The sequence below is a fragment of the Vollenhovia emeryi genome, unplaced genomic scaffold (assembly GCF_000949405.1).
Source record: "Vollenhovia emeryi isolate VEMERY1.0 unplaced genomic scaffold, V.emery_V1.0 DF939206.1, whole genome shotgun sequence".
In the NCBI taxonomy this organism is placed as follows: Eukaryota; Metazoa; Arthropoda; class Insecta; order Hymenoptera; family Formicidae; genus Vollenhovia; species Vollenhovia emeryi.
This window is the reverse complement of record NW_011967160.1, coordinates 748,455-759,930: the sequence shown is the minus strand read 5'-3', so window position 1 is coordinate 759,930 and position 11,476 is coordinate 748,455. Positions and strand designations below refer to the sequence as shown.

Below are 11,476 nucleotides of genomic sequence, written 5' to 3'. Positions count from 1 at the left end.
CTCTCTCTCTCTCTCTCTCTCTCTCTCTCTCTCTCTCTCTCTCTCTCTCTCTCTTTCTCTCTCTCTCTCTCTCTGCCTTCGCCGTCTCATCGTCCGAGATGAGGGGGTGGCTCGAGGCATGAATCTGAAGTGACGCTACGACGGTACGATAAATCAAATTAACTCCCGAAAGTTTCGAGACTTTTCGGCTTCCCCTCCCCCCTCGTCCGCCTCGGCGCAGCTATTTCGCGGTCGTGATTGGATGGTGAAACGGAACGTGGAAAAAGACTAGGCAAAGTCGAGCCCCTCTTCCCCGCCCCCCCCCCCCCGCGTAGTCTGAAACCCCGCGCGGAAGGGGTGAAACCTGCTTCAAAGGCGGCGGTGTGTCGGGCCGGTCGTAATTATCGATTCCTTACATAAGCTACTTTTATTAGAATCGTAAATATAACATGAGGGAGAGCGGCACACGACGTTGAAGCGTTTCCTGAAAGTTCCGGCTTGAAAAGCACAGAGGGAAGAAAGTGCAGCGCCAATTATTAATTCCGAAGGAGAAAATCGCAGATCCGCCAGATCAGCGGCCGCGCACGAATCGAAAGTTCCTCTTGCGTAAGCGAAATCTGTGGCTCTCTCGTTACCGCTGGTTTCTAGTTTGTTTCGCTCTATTCGTTTTTTTATCGCCGTTGAGCACACGTAGCCGTACAATGCGTTTCAGCACCGTCTCGTATATCATATTTCCGTCATCGATAATGGCAACGTATTGATTAAATTTTTATTTCGCTTTCCCCTGGAAATATTTTCCCAACTCGCTTGCGCCGCCGTTCGTCTTCCGAGGCTCGGAGTTTTCTTTCAGCATATATCGTAAAAGGGAGGAACGCCTCTATCATCTCTATCCAGCTCGCTACGCTCTTTCCTTCCGCTTTCCTGAGACACCGCCCGCAAGTCGCTCCTGTCACGCATATCCAGCCGTGAGAAAAGGGAAGGCGCGCTATTTTCTTCACGCTCGAACGTGCCGAAATAAGGGTCGACCGGGAAAAGGTAGAGCCGGCCATGAAGGAACGTCGGATTCCCGAGGCGTGGCACCTCGGGAAATGGATTCAACTAAATTCTCACACTCGCCGAGACGGGCTGAGCCGCGAGAGCCGTGATGCACTCGCCCCTGCACGAGGGGCGAAGAGACGACGGGTGGGAGTGGAGAGACGCGTGGTGTAAACCCGAGACAAACCAACAAGCAAATGTGTTTATCCACGGGACCTCTTGCAAACGGGGTCTAACGAGCCGGAAATTTCGGCGGTGTCAGGTTCGAGGAAGCGATTCTCACCTCTGGGGAAACGCACGCGCTCGAGATCGGCGGAGAAGAGGCGGAGCCGAGACTCATCTCGCCCCGGAAAATCCGAAGGCGAGCGCTAGCTGGCAAGAAACGAGCGGACGTAAGTAACGGGCGCGATCGGTTATCCGATGATCATGTAAGTGTCGATAGCGGCGAGATTGCGCCGCGACTGGATAGAGGCGGCAAGAACTGACGTCGCCGTCGTTAAAAACTGGCGGTGACAAACAGGCAGGTGCTCAAGAGGATTCGCGCGGGTTCGATTACGGGGAATGGCAGAGAAAGGGAGTATTGCGCTCATTATTCAGACTTCCGCTAACGAGCTCCTGGTGTTGTCGACCCGCAAATATTATGCCGAATTAAATATCAGTTACGTTATCGTGTGTACATCATCGCCACTGACGTAACGGAGTCGCCGGAGGCGACTGGAAAACTGCAGGGGGCGAGAGCAGTCCTGAATGAATCTGCTAAGAACTGTAACTTCCGATGCGGGAACAGCTGATTAAAAGAGATGAGAACGCGACAAAAGTTATTTTAATTGAAACGATGTGCAGTTGCAGCCGACCAGACATTAGAGAGGTCACGTATGAGGAGATTCGATGTTTATCGCAACGCTTGGAATTCCAAAAATTAATGTTATCGCGCTTCGACGGCAGTTACCGTCGACTATCAACCACAGCATCATCTCGTGGAACCGGTGTCGGGGCAGTCGTTACCTTCTGGCCGCCTTGACGCGCTCGTAAAAAACTTATCTTTACACGAGCAGACGGCAATTTGTCCGGCTTGCCCCGCCGCTCGGAATTCAGCCGAAATTTTACGTCGTCCGCAACCCCGTAAATTGCGTCTTGCGCTCTCACGCGCTCATGTTTACGCGTCCGGGGCCTAAGTGGCGCGAGGAGAAAGAGAGAGAGAGGGGTGGGAAGAAACATTCACGGAAAGGCTTGCGCGGAGACGAAGATAGGTCGAACGGAGGCAGCTGCGCGGAAGACGGGGCGTACATCAAGCCGGAAGTACCGCCGGGGTGCCGTTAACATAAACCCAGTCATTGCTCCCCAGACATAATACCCTTATACCTTACGCCCGCGTAATGTCAAACCGCGTCTCGTATAGCTTGCCATAGTTTCCGGTGTCGCGGGCGAAAAGAAGGACTTCCGGACGTTTTCCCTCGCGACGCGGTTGAGCTTCGACGAGATTTTAGCTCCGAGAGGTTCAGACAGGGGTTCATACCCTGTACGTTGCGGCTTACGCGCCGCTTAACGCGCGCTCCCGTCCCGTCGTTCCCTCTCGTCATTTTTTCAACGAGAAATTAAGCCTCGGGGAGACGTAAGAATCTTTCTCTCCTGAATCTTTCATCGCGATACGACGTTTCCAGAGGGGAAGGCAGACTTGCAAACTGGCAAAATCGTGAAGCTACAGACGAAATGGATGATGCTGACTTGCTCTGTCCGTGGATGAAGGCGACGGGGCAATTTACAAGGCTTTTACCGAGCGCCGAGCGATTTTGAGATATTCCCGCTCGCAGTACTTGTAGAATGCGGGAGAGGTATGCGCACGGTATCTGCACATGAAAGGAAGGCGTCTAAAAAGGATCGATATTTGCAGTTGCTTTAGCGGAAGTAACTAGGATGCACTCTCGCCGTGTGTGTACATAAGTCGGTTGCCTCGCGAGCGTCTCTCCTATCCGAGAATCACCTCGAGGGCCGGTCCCCCCGATTCATCAGGAATAAATAAATCGAGGATCCTTTTAAGAAAAAGCTTGCGCTCTCCTGTGGGAGTGAAATCCCCCTTAAACCGCAAATCGTCATACAACGGCAACTGCACCTCGGTTTAAAATGATCGCCCGGTCGAATCGAATTGATATTCCGCGCCTGTCGCGTCTCCTTTATCTGTTGAATTAAATGATAATTCGCCAATAATACGAGGAATGTGCGAGCAGCTCATCAGTCACCCGCGTCGCGATATACCGCATCGCTCGTCTTCGCACACGTTCCACGGGAGATTCCAGCCGTCGAACGGCAGGTCCGTCGTCCATACTGAAAAGGTCTTCCTACGGCTTTCACGTCGCGGCCCCCGGCCCGATAATACAAAGAAATCCGCATCAGGGTAATGTCGCGTGAAGTTAACGCGCCGGCGTAACCATCCTCATACTCTCGCTCCCTCCCCGAGGGATCGGATCGTGGCCGGTGTTTCGATGAGGGCTGCCGCTGCAGGCGGACGGCGGGAAAGAAGCGGGGTGAGAAAATCCCATTAAGGCGCGGAGAGATCTTGAAAGGACGCGATGACACCGTTCTAGCTCGTCCGATGCAAGCGATGGGAGCGATATAAGGACCTCTACCCCGCGTCGCACGGAGATGGAATTACGGAGCGGTGAAAAGGAGTGGCGAGAAGGAGTATCCCCGTCGTCCATTAATCGCTAATCATCTCGAGATGTCTGAACGGCAGAGAGCGGAGAAATGACACGGATGAGTGTCGGCGGGGCGATGAGAACACGGGGAGATCTGCCTTAATTTTCGTAATATCCCTTTCCGAAGGGCGCGATCGCGCAGCAACGGCGATGTCGGTCATCTCGCCACCGGCGGTGATACTTTTCCCCAAGATCGATTAGTACTAAACTCAAACTAACTGACGCACCAAGCGCCGACGAAGGAGAACGCCGGGGTTTGAGTTACGGAAGGGTCGAGTTTAGTCGCTCCGCTGGACTGTAACTCGAGAAACACCACCACCGCCGGGGGAGAACTTGCCTCGTCAGCCGCTGGTATAAGGCCGAAACCTACCGCCTGCAGACAGGAAACGGAATCCAACTTCCTTCCTTCCTCGGCCGAGGGCGAAGATTAATCTCGGTGCGGCCATATCTCCTCCGACTGGACCGCTCCTCGGTCCTTGCGACCTTCCGTCATTATCCGTCCGCCTCGCGTTACGCGAGATTCTCTCCCGGCTCTCGTATGCAAATGATGACTCGTAAAAAGGAATCGCAAGAAGGTTATTTAAATTCATTCGATTTCGCCAGGATTGACAGTAATTCCTGAAATGAGATTGAAGAGCCCGATCGAATGCAAATGAAACTTTTAGCACGCTGATCATTCGATCGACTCTGATAATTACTCGAGGTGAACTCTGTAATTGAGAGACAATTAAGAATCCCTTTTACCATAAGTAAATATAAGTGTAGCGGAGCTGTGAGGCGGAATAATTTTCCTATTTAAGGGAAATTAAATGTTTTTCAGGAAGAAGAGTCTCCTCGTACGATTATTCAATACGATGGACGTTTATCGCACACGCGACTCGATTCGTACTATTTTCGATAATTTATTTTATTACGCGCACCGAAATTGTTCATTGCGAATGCATTTTCCAGACCCATGCGGAAGCATCGAGTGCGCGGAGCCAGAAGTCTGTCAGCTGGACGGCTCGAGGCATCCAGTCTGTCGCTGCGGGGAGCAATGTGGCCTCGAACTGTCGCCGGTTTGCGGAAGCGACGGCAAGACATATTCGAACGAGTGCAACCTTCGACAGGAAGCCTGCCGATCGAGATTACCGCTCAAGAAAATCTACAACGGCGCCTGCAGCTCCGGTAATACAAGAATTGTTAACAATTTTTACCCGGGACGTCAAATCGTCATAACAGAGCGATGGAATATTCGGAAAATCGTAGCCGCGTCTTGCTACGTGCGATTGTTGCATAGTGAATAATTTCGAACGCAAAAGCTGCGCGTTTATACTGCGCGTGTTAATGTAATAAAATAATGAGGATTAACGTATTATGCGCCTAAGATTAATAGTTATCACAATTTAAAAGATATTATAATATAGAGGAGTCTCATAACAGGAAACTTTCCTCTGTAATTTTTATAACTATTAATTTTCGACGAATAATGTGAGATATTATATTAGTAGCCTACCTCATAACAGGGGACTTTCCTGTACGTTAATATCTTTGAAATTTGCGGAGTTCCTGCTATTATTTAATAGGCATTAATAATTTAATAGGCATCATCTGTTGGTTCCATGAATTTTATTGCCCTTGGAGTGAAATCTGTTTAGTGGGAAATTGATTGTTAGATCGTGTAATCGTTGCGATAAAAGATTTGTGATTGACTTTAGACGATCGAATAATATAGGCCTTTCCTCTAATACCACTGATTTTATAAAAGCGGTGTCTCAAAACACGAATAGTCTCTTGTTGAATTAATTCGCTTCTTTTTTTTATTTATATGTCACGTTCCGTATATTGGAAAAGTACACAATTTCCGAGACGTCTTGTAAAAATAAGAATAATCGCGACAAAAGTCGTACCGGTCGTTCGATTTCGCAGGACACAATCCCTGCGAAACGGCCAAGTGCAGCTTCTACGAGCAATGCGCAATCAGTCGGCAAGGGATCGCCAACTGCGAGTGTCGTCCCGAATGCGAGCCGGTAATGAGGCCTGTGTGCGCCCGCGGCGGAACAACCTACACGTCCATGTGCGAGCTGAAGAGACAGGCGTGTCTGACGAGGAGCAACATCGATGTCGCCTACGTCGGCACATGCGGCTCCAGGGGACCCTGTTCCGAGAAGGTCAGCCTCAGCCAGTAACTCACACACGGAAACGCGAGGCACCCTCGCGGTTTCCGCCTCCGCGTTTCCGCACACGGCGCGACGCGAGTAAAGCCAACGGCACACGATACTACTTTTCCTACTGGATTGCTTACGAGAGACAGGATTTAGCCTCGAGTCACCTGATCTAAAACTCTGCATTTTTATTGGTTCTCGTAAGTAATCCAGTAGGAAAAATATTGCAGTGCGCCATTGGCTGAAGACTCCTCGTCGGACTCACGGATTCACATTGTTTCGACGATGTGAATTATCGCTCTCTTCGAAAAAGGTGCCTCGCACCGCGGTTTTATCGAGAAGCATGGACATTTTATTAAATTCGACAAATTGATTAATTGAATAGGACGAAACGTAGAGCGCATCCAACGTAACTGCAGGTTCACAAAGTTTACAATAGAACATATATTCGTACAAAATCTGTCATATCGATGTTTGTTTTTCGATGAATACGAAGCGCAGCAAAATCCGAAATAAATTGTGCAAAAGGCAGAAAATGGCTTTTGACGATTAAAGATTTAGATCGTAAATTTGTGACGCTGACAGGGGTGATTTTCAGTTTTGTAAGAAAACGTGTTGCGAATTGAAGTGTCACGCGACTTAGCTGAATTTAAGCTACGGACGTCATTGGTCCACAAAACAAGGTTCGTAATCGATGCCGAGCTCGCTCGCGAAATGGAAATTGCTGGATGTATTCACCGCAGAAATTGGAAGGGATCAAGAGTCCGATGGAGTGTGGAGGGAATTTTCTCTCTTTCCACTATTTCTCCCTCTCGATACTTTCTCGATTCCCCGCAAAATTCGAAAGCCCGAGGTGAGATCTTCACCATTTCGACGAGCTCCTTCGCCAAAAGCAATTGTCGCTAATTGGATGACGCTGCGCCGGATATCTCTGTGGGAAAGCTAGTGGGTACTGGCACGGGAAGAAACGAGGAGAAATCGAGCTCGATGAATTTTCAGGAAAACATTCGTGTATTGAGTTTCTCGTCCTATGTATTTCTCATGAACGATTTTAGACCGCGATATTCTCGATACGGTCGGCAGACTTTCCGCCATCTGCTTCATTCTTTGTTTACATTTCCGATACATTTTCATTTAACTGTCTTCGTTTAAGGCAGTTTGAGAAGGATATTATAATATCAGCGTATAATCATCTAAGTTCTATAGACAAGTATAACGTCCAACAATCATTTTGCTCTCGGTAATAAAAATTTATCATGAGCGAATTAGCATAGAATCGTTAAAAGAATGCTTAATTAAAACACCGAGGAAACAAGTCCAATCGCGGACAGACATTGCTGTTCTTGCCGTGCAACGGTACATTGTATACAGTTCTATGTACAATTATTTGGTTCGCAGGTGTGTCAATGGGGTGCAATTTGCGCGGAAATCGGCGGCGGTGCTGTGTGCGAATGTCCGACTTGTCCGGCAGAATTTCAACCCGTATGCGGCGATGATGGCATCAGCTACAGCAACGAGTGCAAGCTTCGCTTGGAGGCATGTCAGCATCGACGGGAGATACGCGTTCTCTATCAAGGATTGTGCAGTGAGTACTACCAAAAATAAATTTAAACCGGAGCGCACGTCGCGATCGGTAATCACGAACTGATTAAATATCTCCGACTCTGAAATAGTAACGCGCGGAAAATAGCAGATACGGCTTCAAGTTTGATAATTCGATGAATTAATGATTTTCGCCGAATGTAAATGGAAATCTTTCTCTCCGCTTTAAAGAGAGAGTTTCTGGCATCTTTTAATATAACATAAAGGCAATGTAATAATAAGGGACAAAGCGACTGCGAGAGCGTTAAGATTGCAGCTCGTAGACTAAAAAGCCTGAACTGCTAATGTTAACTTTGGAGCAATTAAATTTTTCTCCTTTACCCCGAGCGTATTTAAATCTGAATTTTCATTTCCTAACAGCTTCCTTTGTTTCGCTTAATAATTTCGTGCCCATTCAATCGCCGGGCCCTTTTGTCGCGGGGAAAAATATATTGCCAGCAAGTTAATCTCTTAAACAGGGTCCCTTCGAAGGGTGTTTCCAATTAATCGCATAAAATTCTGAATTCCCAATCCGGCGGGTTGTGTCCCGCATTAAGCGCCCTTATCGGCACTAATATCGAGCGCGGAAAATAATTTCCAGCCCGCGGCGGGGCGTTAAGAGAACAAATCTGCGATTTTAATATGCCAGAGTGGTCGGACAGCAGGGGTTAATATACGGTCGCGTAACCGCCCCGGCAGCGGCGGTAACTTAAAACTTGCTACGACTAATTTGAATATCCGGCCTGGGTAAATTGAATTTATAACGGATTTCTGAACGATCTTAAGTAGCGCGGCGGCATGAAACTTGATTAACGTCGATGGCCTCGCGTGTTCCCCTAGAATTAAACATCGATCGGCCGTCCGTCCGTCCGCGCTTTTGCCTCCTCACGTTCGATATACGATGCGATAAAGCGCCGGCGACCGTAAAAATCGGCGCTGATTACAGAAAAGGAACGAATTGTAATCAGCGAACTGCGTCGAACGAGCCTCCCCGACAATGGCGACGCTCTTGCAGCCCTTAAAACAAGCCCGATTCAATTATTCTCCAAACGCTGTGATATCGTTTTATTAGCGTCAGCGTTTCTTCCGAGGATACGTATGACATGTGCCGCGTTTGATAAAGCTGTGCTCCGCGTCAGATACTTTCGGCGATACCACTCGTGCAGCGGAGCGTTTCTTTCCTTCCCGTTTCCTCCCTCGCAATAGGAATTCCGGACGATATCGTAAACAACTTCATGCATACTGCACTCGACGATGCATCACCGCGGCTGCACGCGAGCACGCGCTATTAATCTTCATTTTATTATTTTCTACGATGCCTTTAATAACGACGCCGTGCCCTCCGTCGAGCCCTGGGAGGACGGGGGAGAGCGGGAAAAAGGGGTGAGCGAGATTTCATCGACCGTGTACTTTACGACGTTGGCCCCTACCCTGCAATTTCATTCTTATTAATCCACCCCTTGCCCCTTCCGCTTTCCCTCGCCCCCTGTACCGCCTTCGATATTCCTGAACGAGCCACTATCAGGCCCGCGGTCTCAAAAGGACGCGAATTCCTAGGCGATTTTCCGTTCTGTGCGTCCTTTCGTAGCACTCGATGAATATCAGCGCCTCGGTCGCCTCACGATCTTCCGTTCGGTAAATTTTGTCATAAAGCATGCAATTCTGATTACAATCATAACGCGATTGGACCTTTCGGCTCGTCGAGTAAAATCTAAACGTCGCGTTTCTACGGGCACGAAGTTGGAGCTGTGGTAACATATGCGATTTTTAAAAATTTACAGCACAGTGCAAATTTACAAGACACGTATAAAATGTAACGTGTTTTTTTTTCTACGAAAAACTGAGGTACAAGTACAATTAAATTATTATAATCAGTACGCGGTAGTTACACGTTAAATATTATACCGTTAAATATTTATACTGGCGTTATACGTTCTCGAGAGTATTCTGTTAACAGTTAACGGTCGTTTTTTTTCCCCTGCAAAAATGGGGATATCGCCGCGATTAAACGAGAGGGAAAAAATGATTCGTCCTACCTCTTCCCTCCGGTCTCATCCCTTCGCTCCTCTTTATGGAAATCACTCGCGAATGAAGCGCTTTTCAGCGCGAAACAAACGCACGACTCTGTGTTGGAACTCAAGGAACGGTTGCACGATGTCACCCGGCGCTATTCATTTCCAATGCAAATCATCCAAACTCGCACAAACATTCCTTGATAGCCCTACGTAATCGCGGACGGATAAACCGTGTAGAGTGTTTAAAAATCACTAGCGAATATTTCGAAAAGGCAGGTGCAAATGTCAAATATTGAATGAAAATCATAAAATAAAGAGGTTAATTAGACTCCAAAAATTATGAAAATTGGAGACAAGGGAAAAGAATAAAGGCAATGGCAGCCTATTACCGGGGTTATTTCTTTAAAAAACATGTTTTTAATAAAGCCAAAAAATCATAGGTTAAATGATATACGTTGAAATCATATTTCTTTGAATCTACTAAATTTTTATTTGCTTCTACTAAAATATTTGCTTTGGTTTGAAGAAGCAGATATGAGTTCTCTTAAAAATTCCACTCTCGATCAAATAAAATTTTGGTTTAAGGTAAAGAACTCATTTCTTTGAAATCAAATAAAAGTCCAGTAAGGTCAAAATTAAAACAAACTTTTTTCTGGAGGTAGAATTCGATCCTCTTTAATAATAAATATATATACAAAAATAAAAATCATAAAATTATATATTATATTCATTATATATTCATGCATACATATGTGCGCGTGTAAAAATATAATTAATAAAAACATAATACGAACATACGCGTCCGACAAGATGTTAACAACCGGAGAGTAGGAGGAAAACGCGTGTAGAAACATAAATTAAGTAAACGTCGCCGTCGTAAATTAAACGGAGCAATCGATAAGATTGACCCAAACTTTCCGGACGCATTTCGTACGTACTCGTGTTTGCGTCTTGCGGCCCGACGCAGGAATAAACCGTAACATTTCTGATTTGCATCTTTATTAAAAAGTTGCACTTGTCAACATGCAACGCGGGACAAGCGCATTCCACTATCAGACGGCAGATTTATCAAAAGCCCCGCGCCGACGGGGATGCGTTCAAACAGCGATTCCATCAAACCAGTCAACCCTCCCGTCAGTCCCCCCCCCCCTTCGACTGACGGCTCTAAGGCTCGGAGAATATAAAATCGCGTACTCGCTAGAGTTAGTCTAAACACAAACAGTAATTTCCATCACAAAAATCTGATGAAATGGGATACCGGAACGAGGGTGGGTGAAAGTGATCTTCTCCGGAAAGGAGTATCTACGACGCGATGAAACCTATGCCAAGGTTTACCGAACTTTCTTCATAACACACGTACCTTCGGCGAGCGCGCCGAAAAAGATTACTTTGCTCTTAATATTGGGCGATCACGGTGGAATTACGTATCTGAACGCGTAGAGAAGAACGTAGAAACTGTTCCAATTAATTAAGAACGATAATTAAGTTTTGTAAAAGTTCGCAGTATCAACAGTTCATATATATATTATGGAGCATTATATGAAGTTTCCAAGTAAACTCAATCCATGATTTCTAGGGACGTGAAAATTTACACGGTGGAATTGATTATGAAACGCCAGGAGAAGTTTAGTATAATGTTTCTGAAAAGAATTTGTATGTGTATACATGCAAGTATATAAAATGTATAGACACTTTTTATATATTTCCTATTTGTTTCATACAAATGCATTTATAAATTTATGACATAAATATATATATATATGTATATATATATATTTCGTACTATACAGCCAGAAAAAAAGTTTGAATTTTGATCTTACTAGACTTTCATTCAATTTCAAAGAAATTCTTTACATCAGATAAAATTTTATTCGACTGAGACTGAAATTTCTAAGAGAATTCGTATCTCTTTCTTCAAATCCAGCAAATGTTTTAATAGAAGTAAATAAAAATTTGGTGGATTCAAAGAAATATAATTTCAACGTATCTCATTTGTTCAACCTAACTAAATCTTTTTTTCTGGGTGCAT

At 46.2% G+C, this 11,476-nt stretch overlaps 1 protein-coding gene across 1 annotated transcript in view; it reads left to right on the top strand.

The window, feature by feature from the left end:
- Positions 1-11,476, top strand: part of LOC105561525 (agrin-like) — a 175,114-nt gene that overhangs the window by 131,812 nt on the left and 31,826 nt on the right. Inside the window, exons 5-7 of the mRNA XM_012011578.1 lie at positions 4,659-4,874; positions 5,616-5,857; positions 7,250-7,436. Coding sequence (XP_011866968.1) covers positions 4,659-4,874; positions 5,616-5,857; positions 7,250-7,436 — 645 coding nt within the window. The remainder of the gene's footprint in view (positions 1-4,658; positions 4,875-5,615; positions 5,858-7,249; positions 7,437-11,476) is intronic.